This window comes from Mastomys coucha, unplaced genomic scaffold (genome assembly GCF_008632895.1).
Source record: "Mastomys coucha isolate ucsf_1 unplaced genomic scaffold, UCSF_Mcou_1 pScaffold7, whole genome shotgun sequence".
In the NCBI taxonomy this organism is placed as follows: domain Eukaryota; kingdom Metazoa; phylum Chordata; class Mammalia; order Rodentia; family Muridae; genus Mastomys; species Mastomys coucha.
This window is the reverse complement of record NW_022196913.1, coordinates 39,238,985-39,263,145: the sequence shown is the minus strand read 5'-3', so window position 1 is coordinate 39,263,145 and position 24,161 is coordinate 39,238,985. Positions and strand designations below refer to the sequence as shown.

The window sequence follows — 24,161 nt, the reverse complement described above, 5'->3', positions numbered from 1 at the left end:
TTTTTCTAAGCACATGTGGTGGAAAGCACTTTGTCATGAGAGCTCAGTAAGGCAGGAAGACTGGCCACATACTGCTGTTAGCCTGCAAGAGAGGGTGAGTTGCCATGTGGGCCAGTGGCTGCCTAGGCCTTGCCTGAAGCCTCATTAATTAAATTGATCCCACAGCAGCGCAGGGCAGCACCTGGGTTGTTTTTCCTCGCTTACGGCTCTTAGGTAACAGGTAACTCTCTTCCTTCCTTCCCTCTTTTTCTCTCTCTTTCTCCTTTCTTTCTTCCTCCTCCTCCTCCTTTTCCTTCTCCTCCTCCTCCCCACTTCTGTCTGTCTTCTTCTTTTTGTTCTTGTTTCAAAGAGAGCTCCTGTGTCTCCGGAGCACCTTCCACTGCCAGCAAGTCATAGCTGTGCATTCGACAAGGCCAGCTGGCTCCCAGAAGGACGAGTGTTCAGCAATGTCCAGAGAGAGAAGATCATCTCCAAGTTTCTCAAAGGAAGCGTCCTGAAAAGAGTGTTTGGCTCTCAGCAGCTGAGGTGGGAAGGCCCCAATTCCCAGAGAGAGGATCCCAGTTCAACCAGTTCTAGCACCACAACGTAAGTCTATATTGAAAAGTAGACCCAAACTCAAGGTAAGCTCTTCCCAGAGGGCCAGGAAACCAGCTCTGTACCAGCATCCAGAGAACCAGAAGGCTTAGGAGGAACTGCACACCCAGGTCCAGTGGTAAGAGCAAAATAAAATAGGAAACATGTGACTGAGAACGTGTTCAAAGTACCAGCTATAACACCTGCATAGGAGGTGGGGTTCACCAATGTGTGTCTCTTGTCTGGGGAAATGTTCTCAGATATATCATTATCATCCACTGTATGAATAAGTAGATTCGAAACAAAATTTCTTGTATTTTTGGAATAAAATGGTAGCTACCCAAATAAGATGGCATCATTAAGGAGGCAAACATTAAAGGTTAATTTTGTTGTTGTGTTTGTTTTGTTTTGTGTTTTGTTTCCCCAGACAGGGTCTCACTATGTAGCTCTGGCTGTCCTAGAACTCATTCTGTAGACCAGGCTGCCCTTGAAGTTATAGAGATCTGCTTACCTCTGCCTCCAAATAATGGGATTAAAGGCATGTGGTTCTACTCCTGGCAAACACTGAGTTTTAAAATAAAACTTTAAAGTAGAAAAAGAGAGAAGAAATCCTTCCAAGTAAAAACATGTTACTCAGGTTTCTTTAAAAGGAGTTATACAAACACACACACACAAAACAACTAGCATGCTTATGATTAATGATCACAAAAACAAAGGCCTAAGTTGGGATGGAGAGAATCAGCTACTACCAAAAAGTACAGCAGATGGGGAGAGGGGGTTGAATAAAATCAAATTATTGATCTAAAATATATGCCAAATATCATCTGTCCACCACTGATTTGAAATGTTTCCCATTAGTTGAATGTAGTTTTTATTTATTTATGAATAGGATGTCTACAAGCATGTCTGCACACTGCACACATGCCTGGTACAGGAGGCCAGAAGACGGCATCGAAGTTCTTGGTACTGGAGTTACAGTGTGAGCTGCCATGTGGGTGCTGAGAATCAAAGCAGCTAAAGTGGGCCTAATGGACACTCAAGTGCCTGGCCCATGGCTTGTTCTCTTTTCCTGGGATTCAGACCTCCTCTGTTGAGGGTTATAGAGATGGCTCAGCGGTTTAGGGTATCCCTTGTTCTTGAAGATGACCTATGTTCGATTCCCAGCAACCCAAATCAAGAAGTTCACAACTATTCAGACACATAAGTAAATTAATAACAAACCTTCTCTACTGCAGTTTGAAGAAAAGATTGGTAAATGCCACCAGTCAGAGAACATTCAAACTTATTCTAGTTCAATTTTGAAAAGGAAAGGAACGGTCTCCCTCTGTCTGAGCTAAAGGACTGCTGATTTAGAGTAAGGCCATCTTGAGACTACTCCGAAGAACTTGATGCTGGCCATGGCTTGGTGTTCAGTCTGACAAAAATATTATCAACAAACAGATGGTTAAGACATCTCTTCTCAATTCTTGACATAGTGACACACCTCTTTAATCCCAGCACTCAGCAGCTCAGGAGACAGAGATCTTGAGTTCGAGGCCAGCCTGGTCTACACATTGGGTTCCAAACTAGTCAGGACCACAAAGAGAAACCCCTGCCTCAAAAACAAAACAAAAACCCCTCAAATGTCATTACTGACATTTTGATAGTCATTTACTTATATAGAGAATTGCTCTTAAAATTTTTTTCCCTATACCAAACTTCTGGGGAAAGACCTTATATGTATACAAATTCAATTATAGTATATGTATGTGTGTGTATGTGTGTGTATAAATTTCTCTCTTAATTTGTAGAGGTGTCAAGAAACACTCATTTGGGTTACAAAACTGGCTTCTTACAATATAAATGTATCCTAGACTTGAAAGAAAAGTTAAAGCTAGGGATGTGATATCAGCAGGAGTATTATTCTTCCGTTTAAGTATTTAATATTTTGTGGTTTTGTGTAGTATAAGCATTGGTGAAATGCCTGACATCTATTTGGTTTAGCATGTGTCAGGTAAATCTCCTGGCTTTATCTGTGGGCCAGGACATGGCTACCATACAGGCCTACTGGCCACTGCATGAGTCCTCAAGCCCACCCCAAGAGGATCTGTGGAGCCTCACGAGAGGCTGAGACCCTTGGGAAGAAAAGCAATGGGGAAAGGCCTGGGAACGCCCTAAAGGGTCTAAAAGGTCCCAGAAATTTTAAGACGGCCGGAGAAGGTGGTCTTCAAGAGTCCAGAAGTTTCTCAGGGGTCTACGAAGGACTAGTTAGGCTCGGCAGCCCAGAGACCCTATGAGGCTTGGGCCGGTGTGGAACATGGAGCGGCGGTGGCGGCCACGCTCTGCCCCAGTTGCCGGGCGACGCTTCCTCCTGCCGCCCGGCTTGGTCCGGGGTGCGACCCCGCCGGGGGGCGCCGGCGGCCCGCAGCCGCTGTTCTCCCTCCCTGTCCTCCCACCGCAGGAAGGCTGGGGCCCAGCCAGAGCCCGCCGAGCTGTTCGCCCAGCAAGAGGAGGAGCCCGTGCCCTGGGCTGGAGACCAGGAAGACAACAAAGACGAAGACAACGACAACAACGACGACGACGACGACAACAACGACGACGACGGCCAGGACACGTGGGACTTCGAGGTGGACGAGTAAGAGCCCCAGCCACCCTCGAGACTCCATGATGTCCTGGGCCAGGAAGCCAGCCACAGCTCGGAGAGAAGGGGGACGTGCATCTTGCAGACCCCTTGACAGGCGATCAGCCAGCTCCTTGATTCTAGCCCTTCCTCCCAGTGACCTGCCTTCCTGTGGGGCACACACTTGAGTGATCCCCAGCAGCGCCCCCTGCTTAGCAGCCTATACTACCTTCTGCAATCTTTTAGCCCCAGAATCCCACATGTATATTGCAACGGATCACTGCCTGTTGGTTTACAGACTACCTGAACTATAACTATTTCCTGGAGACAATACTTTGTAAACTACTGAACAGATCTACAGGCCACTACAGTGGTTTGTAACTTTTCTAAATATCCAGAACTTAATCCAGTGATTGCACTCTCATATAGCTCTCTACCGAATATGTGTATCTTAAATACTACCAGGAATTGCAGAACACCAAACAATTTGGTGATAGAAAATGCCTGGCCCTCTAAGCCTTTTAGTGCACTATGAATGGGATTCTTGCCTGGTTTATGTGAAAGGTAGTTTTGCTTTTGGGTGGGACCTATTTTGTTTTGAATAACTAAAAATAGGCTTGAGGCCTATTTTTAAATTATAGATAACTCATTGTAATTTTTTTTTCCAATTTGTCTTACATCTTGTCTGACGTCTAGTCTCTGGGGTTCATTTCCTAATACTTGGTCAATTAGCTCTTGCCATTTATTTTTATCTGTGCCTGGTATTGGAATGGCTTGGGGCTAGTTTCTAATGCTAGATGGCTCACCACTCTGGCTTTCTAAGCTTTTGGTGTTGTGGTGGTGGTGGTGCTAGGATTTAAAACCCAAGGTCTCAACCTTCCCCTAAGTGTACCTGTTCCACTACCTGTACAGGACCTTAAGGGAACAGAAGAACAGCTCCAAGAAAATGGGAAGAAAAAGCTCTGAGAGCGGTAGCACCAGCCTGCATGTGTCGAGCATCTCTCAGGAGGTATGCAGAGCTCTGGAACTCCAGCCTCTGGCGGCAGGGACAGAGCCCGAGTCTTGCTGTGGTGATAGCCCCTGCTTTTGCTGTGTGAGCAGTTTCTGCTGAGCTTTCCCGTTTGGCACCACAGTCTATGTATAAACAGCTCAGTTGTTCCCATGTCTCCTTCCCATTTCAATAGGAGCAGATGTTTTCCTTACGTGTAACATTTCAGACACTATGCCAGGGATACTCAGGTCAAGGAAGCTTGAGCACCCACTGGGCTCTTTCCAGAATGCCAATAGCTGGTTCTTACCTTCATCTCTTTTACAAGGGGATTGTGTTCTTTATTTTTATAGGATGTGTATTTTGCCCACCTGTATGACTCTGCACACGCATGCAGTGCCTATGGGAAACCAGAAGAGGGTGTCAGATCACCAGAACTGGGGTGGTAGACAGTTGGGAGCTAGGAATCAAAACCCACGTTCTCAGGAAGAGGAGTTGGAGCTTGTCACCCTGAGCCACCTCTCCCATCCTTCACCTCCATCCTGCTGAATTAGAATTTGTGGGATTTTTTTGTTTGTTTGTGTGTATGTGTGTGTGTGTTTGGCTGGTTGGTTGGTTTTGTTTTTTGGTTTTTTTACTACTTAATGCTAAATACAAACCTTAAGGATGATACTCAAGCGCTGCTTAGCACTGACTGTAACATAAAGGGTTGGAGATTTCCTGCATTTGATGGACGATGCTGTGGCCCGTCATACTGACACTCGGGACTCACACGTGAATGCCATCATGCACCGTTGACACAGTGAAGAGAATGTTTCATTATACTTTTAAAATCAACATTGAAAACCCATATACCACTCTCTCCAACAAAACCACATATCGTAAAAGCCTTTTCATCTCCTGCCTAACAAGCTGATGGTGGTTTGCTAAGAGGAAGCTGTGGATTCCTTGAAGATGTGCTGGTTGCAGCTCAGAGGAAGCAGAGGGAGCCCTCTCTCAGCTTTACCCAGCAAACAGGTTAAAATGCATCCTCAAGCTTTTAAACATCAATACTAACTTTATCCTTAAAAATATCATTTTAGAATCTCTCTCAATGGAATCTGGATGGAGAAGAACTCTTTGATGAACGAGAAAGCTTCTCATCTGAAAACCATGGTGCAGCAGGTGGTAAGAAGCCCGGGATGTGTGTATGATACCACAAGAATTGCATGGACTAAAGGATTTGATATCTTAACCTATTTTGTATAACTATTCATTGACATTTTTTCATATACATTCTTTCAGGCAAAACTAACCAGGTAAGGATGTTTGGCTTAAAGTAATTCCTAAAACACACTGCTTGAAAATGTTTTGCATGCTGAGTTCAAGGCCAGTCTGGTCTACAGACAGGGCTACACAGAAAACCCTGTCTCAAAAAAACTGAAAATGTTTTGCATGATCTTCTTTAAAATTTTTCTCTTTCTCAAGGCTTAAACTTGAAAGTTTATTTCCAAAGAGTTCTTTATACAAGTCAAAACCTTTGCCATTTTACAGAGTTATAAAATGGTCATTAAATTACTGTTTTGGATGGGTCTGGTAATCCAGGTCTGTAATCCCAGGTACTTAGGAGGCTGGGGCAGAGGGATGTCTGTGGTACAGAGTGAGTTCAGTATCTTCTTGGGCAACTTAGTAAAATCCTATCTCAAAGTAAAAAACTTGGCTGGAGATATAGATTAGTGGAAAAGCATTACTTACTGTGTGCAAGGTCCTAGTTTCAATCCACAGTATGACAAAACAAAGAAAAACAAGATTTTTAATTAACTTTTTCAGTACAATGTTGTAAACATAATTTACCCAGGAGTAAATGAAGTTTTCTAGTCCTTGTCCAAAGGAAAGTAGTGTGTGCCCTTAAAATGTCCTGAAGCATTTGAAATAGTCAATATCCTCTTTTGGGGTGGACCTAATTGTTCCATGTATCTTTTATAACAAACGTGAAATATTTAACTGTAAATGTAATATTAGTGGCATCCAAGTCTCATTAATTAAAAGTGCTGAAAACAACAGAGTTGGGTGTACATTGGATTTTACTTAGAGCATGAATAGCAAACAGGGCTGTGTTGTATTCGTCTCCTGTTGCCTTGTAGAACCATCTGGAAAATCCGGCAGAACAGTTGGTATTGCAGGTGACTGTATCAGAGCATGCTCACAGTAGATCACAGGTATGATTTCTTCCTCACACTCTTTAGTTACTGCTGTTAAAATGCTCACAGCTTTTAAACACCGTGTGTGCTTTTTGTATTAGCAGAACAGTAATCAAGGGGTATTTCAGCTATGGAGTTCTCCTGTTAATAAAGGAAGTGCCGTAGATAAAAGGTAAGAAAACTATATACATATAGATAGGTAGGTAGGTAGGTAGGTAGGTAGATAGATAGATAGATAGATAGATAGATAGATAGATAGAAGATAGATAGATAGATGGATAGATAGTATCTTACGGTATAGGCCTAGCTGGCCTGGAACTTGGACATCTATTCCCAAGTACTGGGATTAAAGATGTTTGTGTGCCACCAAACTGAGCAGGAAATAGATTTTTAATATTCCATTGAAATAAATTTAAATAAACCTGTTAAGTACTTGAGATATGAGGATCAAATATAACCAGAAAAAAGATATCCTATGTAAATAATAAGAAATTACAGAAATTCACTCTAAAATAGCAAGTGATCGCAGACAGCACAAGACAGCCAGTGTATGTGTACTGAAAGCCCTATGAGGCTTAGATGGATTTCACTGGGCTTCTTATATTGGAGAGAAAGGAAATGTGGAACAAAAGTACAGTTTTCTATGCTAAAAACTACTTAGTTCTATCCATTTAAACTCATTTAACTCTCCTGTCAGTCGAACACAATAGACTGTGGCCAGCATGCCTCTTTTACAGAGAAGCACATTGGGGGTACGATGAGAGTTTAGAAATCCGCTAGTCACACATTACTGGTGGTAGAACAGGGTGTCAGCAGAGCTTAATGCAAGCTCAGTCATCTTAACATATCTTACCAGACCTCGAAGGGGTTTGGATTTTTACTTTCTGGTTTATTATATTATGTGTTAGCAGCCAGACTGACTGCTTCTTAACAATTCAGAACAGAGATGTGAGGCTGAGAGCTCTCACTGGGCACTGCTTTATGTTACTTTACACACGGAGTGTTCCTAGTTAGTGGCCATCTTGAGTTCTACTCCTGTTAATACAAGTGTAACAATCGGGTGGTTCACTGGGGAGTGAGCGTCATCCTCTGGTCAGAACCCTTCCTGCATGTACCCCAGAGTAGAGCTTGCCTTATGGTAAAGCTTGGGACGACCAAGATGACAGGGAATTGTAGGGAGTAAGTCCTAATGGAATGGTGGTGATGAAGGAGACAGGGAAGTCTACTTCTATCAGAAAGAACTCTGCTGGGAACCACGGTTTCAGGTTAGAGGTCAAATGAAGGCACTGAGTCTTATGAAAGGAGCAAACACCAAGTGTGGTAGGGTACTGCAATGAAGTAGGACACACATGAAGTCCTACCACTCACAGGGTCATACTCTCAAGTGTTCTGAGGAGTAACCAGAAGAATGTGTTTAGGAGCCATGCTTTAGATACTGCACAGGCTTTTGTTGTAGAGATGGGAATGTGGTATCAGTGAAGTACTTTACTAGGAGTTTCTCCTCAGTATATTATCAGCAAGTAAATAAGGAAGGAACAATCCCTTACCCGACTTTTCAGAGCAGCTCTGAGACGCACTGTCCCATCTCCGTAGCTCTCTTCTTGGTGCTGAAGGCTTCCTCCCCTCCTGACTTTCCTCTCCCCACTGCACTACAATGGCTTCCGTCTGTTGACAGTCATAGATTTCAAATGTTTTTTCCTATGGTGTTTCAAAGGCAAGGTGGCATTCTCAGTATTTAGCTAAGTGAACATTTTAGTCACTTCTGCTACAAATGAAAGTATTTTTTAAAGACTTAAATTGTTATTTATTAAACTTTGACTACATGTCAAGTAGGTGCATCAAATCCTTCAATGTTAGTATTTCTAGTTATTCCCCCTTTCCCTTCCATCCTCCTTCTCTTCTTCCCTACTCCTTTCTTCCCTCCCTCCCATCTTTCTTTTCCTCCCTTCTCTCCCTCTTCTGCCCCCACCCCAGCTATCCAGTCTAGACTTAAATTCTTAACCTCCAGCTGTCTGAATGTTTTAATTTCTTGAGCTCCACAGGTAGGTGTCACTGCTACCTGCTCTCCCACTGTCTTTAAAATAAACAAACATGAAGAAAAAGGAAACCGAACTAGAAACCCAGCGTTCTATGGTGTAGTTTCCCTAACCCCATTTCTTATATTACTTTTCCAGTATGACTTTAATTTAATGTCTAGAACTATTACTTCTAAGAGGACTGCAGAAGAAAAAATTTACCAGGGACTACATCAGGAATGAATCTTGTTTGACAGACACTGTTGAGTTCATTGTTTGATAAAAATAATTTTTAAAAACCAGTGTTAACATAGAAGTCTTTGTTATAAGTAACCTACACACAGTCTTTAGAAGTCTCATCAAGGTCAATAAGTACTTCAAGGTCAGTAAGTATTTCACTCTAACTTCAGTGCTACTCAAAGCTATAGGTTGTCATTCTCCAATACCCCATCCATAGACACTCACCCATTTTCAGTGCATACTCATAACAGCAGTTAGTCGTTTTAAGGTATTATCACGAGCTTCACTGTGCTTACACAAAGAGTTGTCCATCAGTTTTTTAAATGCATATTTTAAGACATTTGTGTAGTTGCATCTAATTCAAGCATACTTAGAAACCAGCATTTCTTTTTGAGGTAGCTACTATATACATAAATGCTACTGGAACTAAACATCGGCCTTTCTTTGATAAAAAGTTACTAATACTATTTTTAGAGTTGTTTTTTTACATCTTTGAGTGTTTTGCCTGCATGTATGTATATATGTGTGCCATATGAGTACCCAGTGCCCGTGAAGATAAGGCAAGGACACTGGATCTATAGAAATTAGAATTATGGATGCTTGTGAGCTACCATGTGGGGTACTGGAAACTGAGAACCCAGGTCTTTTATAAGAGCAAGAGCTCTTAACTGCTGAGTCATTTTTCCAGCCTCATAATAGCATTTTAATTCTTGTAACACAAGCCATTAGTTAATTAAATCTTTCTTTTTTAAAGAGAATTCAAAAACTCTTCAGTGGAAACTGATTTCAATGCAGCCAACAGTCCCAGGCTCTTCACTGTAAACCACTTATTAGCAAGTATTCCGGGTTTGACATATAGCAAGCAAGTCATTCTTTATCCTGGTCTGTCAATGCCAGCAGGTCTGTGCTGGCCTTATGCCGATGGAGACTTTCTTAAGGATAGACATGAGTTTCGTATTAACTCGTTTTCAACTATGGAAAACAACAATGGTGACTCTTTGTCTGCTTCAAATTGGAATTTCAAATACAGAAACAGCAGTGTGGAAGAAAATGTCACAGACGAGAGTGATTTGTCCGAAAACGAGAAAATGAATGACTCTCTGCTCAGCTACTTTAAAAAGATGGACCTGAACTTAAAGCCAGAAAGGATAGAACACGTGGAGAGAGCTTTCACAGAGGAAGCAAGCCAAGTGTTTGTATATGCCGACTTCCTCCCTGCCCCTTTCAACACTCTGGACCTGCACAGATTTGCCTTCTCCAAATGCGAAAGCTGGAAGGCAGCAGTGGAGCCTCCGGAAAGTTCCATTGAGCGTTTGATAATTCGTTTGTTGGAACTGGAAAGATTACAACATATGACCATACAGAGAGAGAGGCCAAGGCTACAAAGCACTTTCTATAGCTCCATGTTTTCAATGGCAGAACGACCCTCTTCCTCTAAAGCCATCGCACTGAAAGCCAAGCCGCCAAAGATTCCTGAAACGTCGACTCTCCAGACCTCCGGCGTAGATAAAAATCGAGACAAGAGAAAAAACAACTCTGGTTCTGGCAAGCCAGAACAAAGCACTTCCAAATGGAGCTTGAGCGGTGGTGGCAAAAGTAAATCGAACTCTAGAGCACTGCTAAAATGTTCATCCACTTCAAAGCAGTGTGCTACAGCTCATGATGACACAAAGAATTCCAAAACCTCCAATTTAAACCCTTGCCAGGAACCCCCACCCAAGCCTACTACTACCCAGGCAACTCAACCAATGACTAAAGTGGTCTCAACAAGATGCCTCCCACCGAGGTCCCCAATGCCAGTTTCCCCTATACCCCTGTCCTTCCCTGAAAATCCAAGAGAAGAAGGTAAAGTGCCAAGGACCAAAAAGAAATGTCACCGAAAAAGCATACTACTGAATAGAGCTTTCTATCTTCAGAAGCGAAACTGCTTATCACCTTCACTTATAGCCAGGGGTAAGTGCTCACCCACTGACCAAAAATAGCTTTCATACATCTCCATGTGAGCGGATCTATTCCACGAAACCCAGCTAAAATATGGTTCATCATTGAGACACAGGTATTAGAAACAAAAACCTCACCCTTACAAAGTAATTCCTTTATATGACATGGGTAGAACTCATGAATGTCACTGCTGACTATACAGTCAAGGGCTTCCTCACTGACATTGACAATCTTTTGTATACTTCGAAGAAATGTCTCATTTAGTAAAGCAAACTATTCAGAAGACTGTTCTTTTGTTGTGATTGTTTTCCAATGATTCCATCACTAATAAATAGTATAGTTAACACATTTTGTTGTAGTTGTCTTATCCTAATATACAATCAGGTTGCAGTTCCTTTTAGTGACTTTTCTTAAATCCTTCCTTCCTGGGTGGTTGGAGGTCCTTAGGCATGGGGGAACCTAAAAGCTCACACACCTGGAGGGGCTTATACTTTCCATCTTAGAACCTTTCTCCTTTCCTTCCTCAACTCCACAAACCTATCATTCTAGCTTTCGGGTATTTGCTTAGCTTTGCGGAGCTGTTATTTGGGGCTGAGATGTCCCGATGTCTTACGTTTGATCCCTGGGACCCTCACTCAAAAGATTAACTTGGAAGTCCCTTGACTCCACTGTGCATTCCAACATGAATACACAGATAGTAATGGTAGAAGTCACTCTAGTTAGTTGTTCCAGATCCTCACAGGCATGGTAGGTAGTCCAGCATTTTGACATTTGACACCTATCCTTGGTTGCAGGGCAGCCTGTAGGCCATATATTAGACTTGTTTGCTTGCTGCAAACTTTCCGTTTCCTATCCAACATAGACATGAAAGTAGCAACATAGTCCCCAGAGTAGCCAAAATATGACATCACTAGAATCCTCTCTTGAGAAACTATAGATGTTTACATTAGCTCTGGTTAATAGAAACTAAACTCATGAGCTGGAAAGAGGCAGCTCCTGAGACTGAGAAGCAGGCAAAGAAGTAAAGTCCTGGCTTCAGCTGAAGAATTTTTGGGAGTAGGATCCATGGAGATGTTCAACCATTCACATTAAGGAATGTAAACATTTGATGTAATGACTTAGCATCAGGGTCAGGATGTCTATGAGGAGGGGTATCATGTGCTTTGGTCTTAAGTTACATGCTTGATGAATTCCAATTAGTTTTTTTTCTTAAACGTTAAAAAGCAACATGCTTAGTGCTTCATAAAAGGTGAGCTCACTCCCTATCACTGCATATATAGTTACAGCTATTAGTGTGTGTGTGTGTGGGGGGGGGGGGGACACAGGAACTGGGATGAGTGGGATGTACTGACAGGATTCAAGCTTATGCTGGAGAAAGTTAACTGTGACTTATGTCCCCTTATTTGCTTTAGTCAGGGAGTAAGTTTCAAATGGTTTTCTTAAAACACAGGCCACAGAAAGCACGTTCTAGTATTTAAGTTAATAACAATCTCCTGAAACAATGCAAACACAAAAGGGAATGATAAATGGAATTTATGTGTTTATCAGTCATCTCCATTATTCAGATGCTTAGTGACAGCCCTCCAAAGACTACAACAATGGACATACACTTTCCCATTTCCTGTGGTTCCCATTATCTTGGCTTGTATTTTTTAAAGTCCAGAACCTTTAATGGCTAGCGCTTGTATCCAGTTTTACCTTTAGTTACCTGGTCTTCATCCCCTCACTTTTAGGTTCATAATGTAACCTATTTGAGAGCTTTAGGAATCAGCAGGCCTGTTTTATTCATTACCTCATTTTGGTATTATCAAACTGACAAATGGACTTTTTTCCAACCTTGGGGTCATTGTGCGTGGCAGTAAGCTCATTTTGAGAATTTAAGCCCCAATCTTACAGGGTTACAGCTCTACCACAGTTCATCTGTTTCTCTTAGACTACCAGTACAGGAGATTGTATACATCCTGGGGATTAGATGACCAGAGAGTAAAGGTCACATGAAAATAAGTCCAGAATGGCACAGGAGGGCAGACCAGCTCAGAGCATCATCTGGCACTGGAGGAGGACAACTCTCAAGAAACCAACATTTCTTGCAAAGGTAGAAGTGGGAGAGCATAGGGAATGACTAGGTGGCAGACAGGAAGAACACCTCAGAGCTCTGTAGGAATTAGACTGGCACCGGCCCAAAGCTTTTACAACTAGGTCCACTTCAACCCCTTTGGACATAGGGATGGAGATTAATTTAGCTGCTAGATCATCATATGGAAATATAAACAGTTGAAAACAATAGCCCTATGGCCAATTTCTTATAGGATATATAAGATGCTATTGCAGGACAGGGATTTGGCTTGATACACTGTGTCCATTTCACATGCAGGAAGCCCTGGGTTTGATCTCAGCACTGTATAAATTGGTCCTAAATTTATAATCCTAGCAGTTAGGAAATGAAGGCAAGAGGATCAGAAGTTCAAGGTCATCCTCCAATACATGGCAAGTTCAAGCCCAGGTTGGGATATATGAAATCCTGTTTCAAAAAAACAGGTAACCAGAAAACCTTGACCACAAAATCACCAGCTGATTCTATATAATCTGTTTAAAATGCTTTATATTAATAAAAAATGTGTCAAAACATTGGCATTTTCAATTAGAGCAGAGGGGCTACTTGGTGAGATAGATGGTGACATTTCCTGTGCTTGATTGAGTTCTTAAGATGAAAGCAGACTGAAGAGAGTGGTGTAGGAGACTAACTGGAATGGGGACAAAGGGTAATGACATGATATGACTTATTCAGAAAAGCAATATATGTACCAATCTAGTGTAAAGTTTGCTGCTGGAGGAAACTGTCAAAACAAATACACTGGATACCTTTAGGTTTGCCAGACCCAACTTCTGCCATTCTTTCTGATGGGTTTAAAACACAACTCAATACAAAGTAACACATTCAAGCACATTTAAGAGTAGCGTGGCTCTCTCTAACCCTGATGCATTTTCCACTCTAGCCTTCCTCAGCTCCTCTGAGGTCGTATTTCATCAGATGCATGATAAAGGTTTTTGGGCTCCTGGGACACCCACCCCAACAAGCTACACTGCTCTTTTCAGATGTGATAAAAACCACCTTCATGGCTACCTGAGGTGACGATGCAGCAGCTTCAACCCCCTGCCAGCCCAAGCACAAACCTGCAAAAGCATTCAGAACCTCTGCCACTGAGCCTGTTCCGTAGTGAGACCTGCCAGTTAGCTAGCTAACCATTCGACACCTTCCAATCCTGTTTTGCATGTGCCGCAGACTCTTAGTTATTTGTTCCTTATTTTTAAAAGCTGTAAACATTTCCTTAAAAGAAAATGAGTGAGCAGGACCTAAGTAAGGGTAAGTAACCTTGACACAGCAATGAGCCAAGAGGAGATTAAACTCACTAAGAAGAAAAGAGAAGGAACATGAATACAACACTGGTGTTCTGGTACCTAACACTCTGAGAACAGGTTTTAAGCCAGGACATTTCCCTTCAGTTTTCCATCACTGTGTCTCAAAGTTCACATTTAATTCTCCTAAGATCTTTGTGTGTATGGTTTATGTGTGGGCACACACGTGAAGGCCACAAGTTGATGTTGGGTGTCTTTCCATGTCACTCTACTTTGATTTCTGTGATAGGGTCTAATTCTATATGGCAGCAAGTCCAGAGTATCCTGTGTCTGCCCTCCCAGCAGCACTGGGTTATAGGAAACAAGCTAGTGTCCAGCTTTTATGTGGATGCTGGGAGTGTGAATTCAGGTCCTCATGCTTGCAAGGCAAGCACTTTACTAACCGAGCCATTTCCCTAGGTCCCTCTTCTGAGAATTTGTTAGGTAAAGATTCCCATTTAGCTTTAATGCACAAGTCCTGAGTCACATTTAAGCAGAAGTTCTTTACAAAGCACACCTGCCATTAGCAAAACTAGAGCTCAGAAATAATACCAGGTAAGAAATGATGTCTATAAAGAAAATGCCAGTAGACAGTATGATAGCAAGAGGCACACTTTATTAAGCTTCCTATTAAGTTGTTTGGGATCATTTGCTGCTACAATGTAAGTTACAACTCAAATGGTATCATGAACAATTAGGATACACAACATTTTCTCAGAGCAGCTTCCGTATCTTGATCACTAAATGGAATGGTTCTTCAGAAGAACAGTCCCTTACCCTATATACAGAAGAAGAAAAAGTGAGGATGCTACAGTATCTCAAGGAAACCCAAAACAAGCAAAACAAAACAAACAAAGCAAAAAACCCAAAAAACCTCAAACCTTAGTCAACTTTGTATATAGCACTGACATGGAAAAATTACAAATGATTTGCAGTGAACATTTATATTAGGACATTGCATGTAGGAGAATAAATTCATGTTGAATATATAATGGCCACAAAACATTACTCACAGGGCCCAAATGCTATCATAAAGAAGAAACTCACATACTATATTGTCACATCTCACTATGCAATCTTATCCAAAAACTGAACACTCATTCCCAAAATAATTTAAATTTTAATACATATAATTCCTTTGTTTCACTTCAGAGTTTATTTCTACCTATGCTGCTAGAGTAGACTAGAAGAAATACAAATCTGGTGCCAAAATGAGAACATTACATTTCACTAACTGCTACATACCATAAAATGTGCATTTTTGTATCCCAAAAATGTCCTGAGTATTTAGTCTTGTTAGGAAAAAAAATATAATTGCAATGGTAAAATAAAAATCACATTGTTTTTTAAAAATAAAATAAGTGAAGAAGTAGCCACTGGGAATGAAGAAACAGAACGTTGTAAATCTAAGTCAGGATTTCAGCATAAATACAAACACCAGAAGTCACTGTTTATAACAAAATGCTGCTCCTGTTCAGAACTGCCCAACTCTCTCAGATCTGAAGGTCCTTGAGGACAAAGTCTGCCAAGAGACCTAACATTTATAATGGATGCTTCCTGGTGTCTGTCCCTCCTTTAACCTCAGAAAAAATGCTTAAAAGTTTTCTGAACCCTCTTCAAGGTGTGTGCACAGACTTCTTAGAATAATGTTAAAAGGTCTTTGAATTGATTGTCCATGTATATAATAATTACATGAATATCCACTTATCTTGGTATTCGTTATTTCCTAAAAAGAACACAAAATTTGGCTTTAAAATTTTTCTAAACGACAAAAAAGTTTTATGACCTCAGGTTTGGTGATCACTTGTCATTTCTGACAGAAAGTGTAAAAGCTTCAACTTCTTGTCAGCTTCACCTGAAAACTGTTCAGCTGATCAGAAACATGAACGCAGGTTTGTCCAATAGGATCATTCACAACTGACCTCAACCTAAGAGAGGTCCTACATAACTCCAAACTTCTACCTCAGCAACGCTGCCACAGCGAACAGAAGGGAGTTTATCTAATGCAGCTCCCCAGCTCTTTTAAGGGAGAGGAGATGATGATACAGTACCACCTTTCTCGCCTCCCCAACACCTGCTATTGCTATTTCATGTCTCCTCCGACACTAAAAATCTGGTCACGAGGCCGGGCAGTGGTGGCGCACGCCTTTAATCCCAGCACTTGTGAGGCAGAGGCAGGCGGATTTCTGAGTTCGAGGCCAGCCTGGTCTACAAAGTTGAGTTCCAGGACAGCCAGAGAAATCCTGTCTCAGAAAACCAAAAAAAAAAAAAAAGTCTGGTCACAAAAGACTAAGACAAAGCACAGCTAGCTATTAAAGAAGTTGACCAGCTTGTTAAAATCCTAAGCTACTCTTATGATTTAGGTACTTACTTAAAGCCAAAACATTAAAAAACAAAAAAAAAAGGAGCTCTGATAGGCCAGGCAGACCTTGAACCCCACATCCTTCTACCTCTACTCCAGGTGTGCTGAGGTTACAGGTGTGGCTACCACACCCAACTTGCAGATTATTTTCAAATGCACACTGACCTGTCAGCTCTTTTTTTTTCTTAGTGATCTTTAGGACCTAATTCTGACAGTTATTAAATGTGGGGGTTTTGTGACTAAACTTGCTTTTGATTTTTGAGAAAGGTTTTAGATGCAGAAACTATGATACACAAGGAACACTTTACAGATGGGCACAACAGCACTGTTCTAATACCACAGCAATGAAACCCAAACTATAATGCTGAAACTACAAGTCAGACACACACTAAATGAGAACTGAAAAGATCTTTTATGGGACAGAAACCTTGGCTCATGTCTTCTGGCTGCCGTCATCTTCCAGTGAGCTGCACCTAAAACACAAAGAACAAGTAACAAGCAACTTTGTTTTTTTAAAGAGCAGGCAAAAGCTTTGAAGGCATAAGATGAACTGTTTCTAGTGGAAATTAACTTATTAAATAACTATAAAATGAAGCCATGAAAATCATCAGAAGGAAAGCGTTAACTATTTTGAGTGAAAACAACTATAAAAGACCTGAATATGCAGCATATTAGCACCAAAGTAAAGTAAGCATGGTGGGAAAATCTCTACCCATATCATTAAGGTGGAAGCTGCACCTGTGATGCCTTATTTAAAAGGCTTCACTCTACCTGTAGCTGGAAATTACCGTGTGTTTACTTTAGTAAGTCTAACCATGAGGAGACGGTGTAGGTTCATAGGTGGTTTATTATCTCATCTATCACCTTCCTGGCTGTGTAGTTCATTTCATGTCTTTAAATGGAGCATAACCCACCAGGAGAATGCTGCTATTCTGATATTCCATTCTTGAATGCACCAAAATGTGCATGCTTGTTGTAATTAGGTGCCTGGGTGAATAAAAAAATCCCATTTACAATGTAAAAATGCTACTTAAACCCCCAAATGTTATTGTTCTCCATAGTCCTCAGGGAGACAAGCAGTAAGTTTACCCACTCCCAAATACAAGATTACATAGGATTTAAAAAATTCTCTCTATCATCTTAAACACACAAAATCCTTTGTGTCGCAAAACCAAGCTGATTTACATGATTTTGTTTTAAATTGTTGCTAAATGTTTATCTACACATGCTGTCAGAAATAACCTTGTTAAGAAGGTGGAGCTGGTGTCTCAGCAAATCAGACCCCTTGGAGAAGGCGTCGAATGGCCTGTGCCCCGTTTTCCTTTTTCTCTTTCCGCACCATCAAAAGGAAAAGTGAGAAAATAGCAGAAACATTAGTTAAATCCTGAGTGATACCCCATAACCTACTACACTGAGGAATAACCTCACTACACTGAAAGCTGATAAAATTTGAAGAACTTTTTCTGGATGAAATAATTAAGACCCTAATTATTAAAAAAATTTAGAGATAAGGATATACTGAGTTACATCTTTAGCAGGTAATACTTTCAGGAGAAAAACAAAGACTGCTTTAACTATTTACAGTTTACCTGACTTACCAGCACTGAAGACAAAATCTTTTAAAAATGGCTACAAATGCCTTGTTCACAAAAGACTTTATTATCTAGTGATGCATACTGAGAACATACAGAAATCTGCATGGTCCACTTCCCATGCAGTAGAACAATCTTCTCATTACAGTAAGTGAGTGTCAACTGTTTATGCAATAGACAACACTTTAAAGTCACATTTTAAAAGAAAAGCTTCATTTACAAAAGAAATAAAAGGTAAAGAAGCAATTACCGCTTTTAAAAAGCAGCTGCTTTGTTCAAGAGTGGAAGGTTTATGCCTGTATTGAAAGACAACATGATCACAAATAATGCAAACAATGAACAAATGAAAAACACTTTTACCATAAAGCAGTACACTTTCAAAATGACATACAAATAGTTAAAAATCTCATTATGTTGTCTATCTTTTAAATATGAGGACTTTCAGAAGTAGGCCTCAACATTTTAATTAGTAAATGAAAACTATGCAGTCTCTATGTCACTAAGAACTGTATTTAACAAAATGTATAAAGTCTATAGCAAGTTGATTTAAAAAAAAAAAGTAAAGTTAAGAAACAGTACACTGAAGGCGCTCTATCCATCAAGCGCATTCGCTTCAAATTTTAAATGTGATGAACAGAACAGAAACTGTAACTATGCCACAGTTGCGATGCGAAAAAATAAAACAAGATCAGTTATCACACATGCAGGGAATTCTGCCACAAAGCTATCCCTCATTTTCAATTATTCCAATAAAATAACATCTTAAAACACTGGTGATGTTGATGGTTTAGCTTACCTTCAGTGTACTGAATGTTGTACACAACCTGCTTTAAAAGGAGACATCCCTGCAGGCAGGCTCAAGAAGGAACAGACTCCCTTCGGCACTGACTACACCAAGGGCATGCTGCTGTGGCCTGCACACACACACCTAGGAAAACGTGAATATAAACAGCATTTATGCTGGCCATTGTATCTGAAGAGCAAACTGAAGCCAAGTCTGCTAAAGACAAATCAACCACCCAGCACTGCTACTCATAACAGATGCTTTTTGTCTTTTATGTGAACTGCAACCACATACATTAGCACTGTAATTTTGTGCAGTCTTGGCAATTAAAACATTTCTACAGTGAAATTTCACATAAGACACAAAACAGATTAACTAACATTTCTAAAAGAAATATCACCCTCGGTGTTAATTCAAATATATCATGCTTCCTCAAATTTGCTGCAGAAATATTTATAAGTTTATATACATTAATAATAAACCGCTGTGAAATTTCTTCAGTCTTTGTATTTAATTACTCAAACCCTTGGAGTTTCTTCATCTCATTTAAATTTTTTCCTGGATGAATGCATGCTGCAGGGCCTGGTTGATGCTAATTCGCTTAGCTGGGTCCAACATTAGGATCTGGTCCAACAAGTCCTTTAGCTGGTGTACTTTTTTACGTTGATCTTCAGGAAGTCGCTGGCACCCAATCAAGTCAGCCAATAGGTCCTTAGTTGGATTAATGGTGCTCATGACAGTAACTTTCTCCTAAAAATAATTTTTACAATGCATAGCTCTAAATAAGTTACATGTATGTAAATCAGACTTTTTTTTTCCACCAAAATATTAATACATAAACAAGAATACTTATGATGATCAGTTTTGAAACTGTCAAGTGGTTTTAACCTCCACATCTTTTCAAAGAGAATCAAGAACTTAAATGGAAAAGATCTGCAAATTAGCCATGAACATGCAGTGAGCATCTGCTGCCTGAACTGTGCTTTCTCGGGCTTTATTCTTTAGTGGCACGTGAACCAGGACAATCCCAAGACATTTTACTCTGTGGTTTGATAAAACAAGGGCTCAGTATTATAGATAAAAAATTAGCAATTATTGCTTCATCTTGTAGGTTTTAGAAAGACCTCTACGTGTATTATAGTGTGTATGTCAGCAAGGCTGGATAAAGGTGTTTAGGAGAGACGATCACTCAGGACATGGCTCAGCTCATGGGAGTATGCAAGCAAAGGCACCGAGGCCTGCTTGAACCAGGGTGCCTCTTAGCCAAGAGTGGACTCACAGGGAAAACAAAAATGCTGAAGAAGGCAGAGTTCATATGACGGAGAGCTTGGCTTGTAACTGCAAAACTCAAAATATAGAAAACTTTCTCCAACAGCAGTCTAGAAGATACTTGGGAAGCCAGACTAAGGCAATCTAAGGAAAAGGTGGCAAGGACCTATGAACCTACTATCTATCACCTTAGAGAAATGTCTTAAATCCCTTCATTGTTCTCAGAGACCAGTGGGTTTTATTCACAAACTGGTAGCAAAGGGAACTGCCTATTCTGTTGTCACTTTAGAAGCAGTCACAGCTCCACACATCACACAGAGCTCACTTTGTGATAATAAAGCATAGAGCGCAGTGGTGGAGTAGTGATCTAACTAGTAAGTGTGAATCCCCATCTCAGTCCCCATATTAAAAAGACACATAGTACACATAAGCCAGACTTACCCTCTCTGTTACTTTATCAACCTCTATGTACATGAAGTTCAGATTTTGGTCAAAATGTTGATCTTTGAATACACCTTTCCTGATCATCTAAAACCAGAAACAAATGCTTTAAAACAACTTCAAATCTTGCCTGGCACACTACCAAGTCTCTGTAGTAACAATTCACAAACGCATTACTTAAGACTTTCTTGTTGTACTCAGAAGCAAGAGCTCTTAGCAAGTCTGCAGTGCTTAGTGGCCTTCTCCCCTGACAAGCACACTCCCCGACGTGCTAACTCTAATGTGCTGCCCTTTCCATCCTGTCTCTACAAGCTGCATTCTTCCTCACTGAAAAGGGAGGAGTTCCCTTTGATAGCTCTTGACTGGTAAGAACCACCAACTGAAATAACCTGCAACAAGGAGCTACAGCGTCAGTACAGCTGCCACCCACACCTCTGAGAGCTTTACTTCATAGCTAGTTTAGGTGACAAAGTGTAAGGAGCCTTTGAGTCTACAGGAAGGAAATTAGCTTACCTTATTTGGCATTTTTCCTTTAAGGTCCATGGCAAGCTTCAACATATGGTTATTAGTTTTGCCAGGGAATAAGATTTTTCCAGTATAGAGTTCATATAAGGTACAACCTACAGACCACATATCGATACCGTAGTCATAGCTTTTCCCTATAACTGAAAACAAAATGGAGGTTTTAATACATGAGGATAAGAATGAACGATTCCTTAATTTTTATTTCCAGTAATGGGGCACTACCTTAGCTTGACTATAGCCAAATCCATAATATCATAGTTTAGTCTCATGGTTTTTTTCCCACTAATTCTTAAAGAGTTACTTTAAAAAATAAAAAACAAAAACAAAACAAGCAAAACAACAAAAAAATGCCAACAGGTTTAAAAACAGGGAAAGGAGAGGAACTGGAGGGACAAGAACAGATGCTTCTCTTTCTCCTTTGACCTTTGCTGGAGGTGCTAGTCAACCTCAACCCAGGCAACAGGAAGAGAAAAACCAAAGGTCCCACACAATCCATAAACGTGATAATCAGACCTTGAACAATCAAGAGCAGTCTTCTAAAGTCGAGGGTTTTCCACAACTGTTTTGCTACTCTTGCTCGACATGATCAAGACTCCTGTCACAACTACCTTCATTCCACCTGAGGAGGATGAACTTGCTATGGTTCCCTTCCTCATGAATGAACTCGTGCAGCTGCTGAAGTGTGATGGAAAACAGTGCTTAGACATTGCACACGCTGCTTCCAGCAGAGGATGGCCCACGTACAACAGCACTCTAAGACACTTACTGATCTCTGGGGCACGATAAAATCTACTGACAAGGTAAGGCGTTACGTCATTATCTGCAACATGAGAAGCCGATCCAAAATCACACAGCTTTAAAATTGTTTTGGATTCATTAACCTGTAAAACATTTTTTAAGGAAATTCAATTCGTGTCATAAATAAACAGACAAATTAAAATTATCTTTACGAATTTAAACTAATCCCTATACTAAGAACAAAAATCACTCACTTCAAAATTCCTTTTCTAAAATTATACAAGTTCCTAATTATAAAAAAGTGTTTGTTCACTATTTTATTACAAGTATAGTAAGACTTTTTTTTCCAGTGAGTAAACAAAGGGAATACCAGGTACAATTAATTTTACTTAACTGCATTTAAAATGCCATTTTATGAGGCAAAGCATTTCTAAGCTTCCCTTGAATGCTTAAAGTCAAGTTACTTTCTACAAAAGCACGAGAACATTTATTAATAGAAAACCTCTGACTAAATCGAATACCAGTTGCCAGGAAATTACATTGGCAATGAAGACTAACCACTAGTGATTCTTCATCAGTTACCTGGATCACATCATCTGAAACTGTCACCACTTTAAGTCTGAAAAATATTAAATCCCTTCAGTACAAAGTATTAACAAGAAAATGTTAAATGTATCTAACAAAACTGATAAACATAAACTCTGTATTAGTCATTTGTTCTCCTTTCCTTGGTAAATACTTCCACATACACAGTAACAGTGACATCTGCTGAGAAAGGCTGGAGCTGCTCCCATGACTGCTGCCACTCATGACCAGAAGCATGTTCAGGATTAACAAGTGAAGAGAATTCTTATTCCAGAGTCCCTTCCCCCCTTCAAAAGAGACACATACAAATTCTGAGTTGGGACTTGAACTTGGCCTACTGTTCCCATCCCCATGACAACGAATAGTTTAACCAGCTCTAGTTCTCTGGGGGAGGGAGGACTATCCTTACAAAGTATAATCAGTGTTAACCAACTAGACTATCAGTGAGACCCACAGAACTAAGTTCGAACCCCCAGCCCAAGACAGAGTCTCTCTATGTAGCTTTGTCAGGCCTGGAACTCATATATGTAAACCAAGCTGGCCTTGAACTCACAAAGTCCACCTGCCTCTGCCTCCAAGTGCTGAGATTAAAGGCAAGAGCCACTAAGCCCAGCCAAATACAAATTATTTTAAACTATAACATCAAGACCAATTTTCTTACTTTGGAAACAAGCAGAAAGTTGTCTTAAAAAGTGGTAAACACATTTTTTTTTATAAAAATAAACAAGCAAACAAAAAATCCACGAAGCTACTGAAAAAGTTGTAACATCTGCTTTCCACACCCAACCAACAACCACCCACTTAACCCTAGCCCGTGTGTGTGCATACACACACACTCTTTTAGGTTGCTATACAGCTATCAAATACCATGAGGACTGCTGCACATCATGTGACTAAAACCAGGCATTAGACGGTCAGAAGTGAAATCAGTTCCAGGTATTCTCTGAGACTCTATTTTCCAAGAAGGAATATTTAGTTTCCAAACTTCATGTGAAAATTTAACACTGATTAAAAGAAGAAAGACTGTACTAAGAATAAAAGTTTCTAGGGCACTGTCACACATGAAACTGTCACAGTACTGCACAATGTCTGCTGTGTAACTGTCTAAACTGTGTTTATTCTATATGTATATTGTTTTTCACAATTTTTTAAAAGATAAATCTGTATAAAGTTGGCTATTTGATTTTATAATCCACTTACAATATACCTACCATTTCACTAATAGCTCAGCAATCCCACCCCTAAATGATATCAGGCACGCAACATGATACAATGCAAACACAAGCCAAGTATCAGTATGGAATATGTATCATTATTAATTTAACAGCCTGGAAGGAATTATTCTAAGATAGATGGTATGTGTGTACCTCAATGGGTAAAAGGCTGGCTTTACAAGTAAGAGGACCGGAGGTCAGATCCCAGACACACATGTAAGAAAATGGTGTTAAGCGCCTCTATTGTCAGCGCTAGAATGGTAGGCACAGGATACTCAACAGGGGTTCACTGGCTGGCTAATCTAGCTAATGGGTAAACTCCACATCCAGTGAGAGACTGTCTCAAAAAACAAAAAAAAAGATGGAGAACCAGTAAAGACATTCTATGCTGATCTTTGGCCTCCACATGCTCATACACAGGCACACGTTATACACATATGCACACACACTCATGTACCAAATACATAAAACCATATAAAATAAAGAGCTTTGGGATTCATTAAACTTTGTGACATCACAAATTTAGGGATACAGTACTGGAAACTGAACCCAGTGTGTCATGAAAGCATCAAGTCCTCTATCACTGTGCTTCAGTATCTCCTACCCAGTCACAATCAATCTCTTTAAGAATTTAGTATGTCATAGCTTAAACATGAGTTCCCAGTAAAGAAAGCCTTACATATGTGGCTCTTCCTCTGGGGCATTATTCTAGAACTGAT

The 24,161-nt window shown here is 40.4% G+C and overlaps 2 protein-coding genes across 17 annotated transcripts in view; one reads left to right on the top strand and one right to left on the bottom strand.

Moving 5' to 3' along the window:
* Fam217a (family with sequence similarity 217 member A) overlaps positions 1-10,884 on the top strand; it is a 15,363-nt gene extending 4,479 nt beyond the window's left edge. Inside the window, exons 2-10 of one of the 5 annotated variants that reach the window (XM_031359200.1) lie at positions 11-94; positions 350-585; positions 3,014-3,187; positions 4,085-4,181; positions 5,243-5,327; positions 5,445-5,458; positions 6,284-6,358; positions 6,442-6,512; positions 9,350-10,884. In XM_031359200.1, the coding sequence (XP_031215060.1) occupies positions 11-94; positions 350-585; positions 3,014-3,187; positions 4,085-4,181; positions 5,243-5,327; positions 5,445-5,458; positions 6,284-6,358; positions 6,442-6,512; positions 9,350-10,577 (2,064 nt within the window). In that variant the 3' untranslated portion in view covers positions 10,578-10,884. The remainder of the gene's footprint in view (positions 1-10; positions 95-349; positions 586-3,013; positions 3,188-4,084; positions 4,182-5,242; positions 5,328-5,444; positions 5,459-6,283; positions 6,359-6,441; positions 6,513-9,349) is intronic. The other 4 variants (XM_031359204.1, XM_031359201.1, XM_031359203.1 and 1 more) reach the window with 4 other exon arrangements.
* A 3,644-nt stretch (positions 10,885-14,528) lies between these two features.
* The window catches only part of Prpf4b (pre-mRNA processing factor 4B), a 37,125-nt gene continuing 27,492 nt past the window's right edge, over positions 14,529-24,161 (bottom strand). The window contains exons 12-19 of one of the 12 annotated variants that reach the window (XR_004114915.1): positions 21,672-21,786; positions 20,894-21,045; positions 20,381-20,467; positions 18,137-19,420; positions 17,537-17,623; positions 17,209-17,281; positions 16,722-16,767; positions 14,529-14,710 (exon numbers count right to left, since the gene is read on the bottom strand). Coding sequence is in view for 1 of the 12 variants with exons in the window: in XM_031358055.1 (XP_031213915.1) it covers positions 19,217-19,420; positions 20,381-20,467; positions 20,894-21,045; positions 21,672-21,786 (558 nt within the window). In the remaining 11 variants the exon portion in view is untranslated. Of the gene's footprint in view, positions 14,711-16,721; positions 16,768-17,082; positions 19,421-20,380; positions 20,468-20,893; positions 21,046-21,418; positions 21,581-21,671; positions 21,787-24,161 lie in introns of those variants that run through there. The other 11 variants (XR_004114916.1, XR_004114913.1, XR_004114914.1 and 8 more) reach the window with 11 other exon arrangements.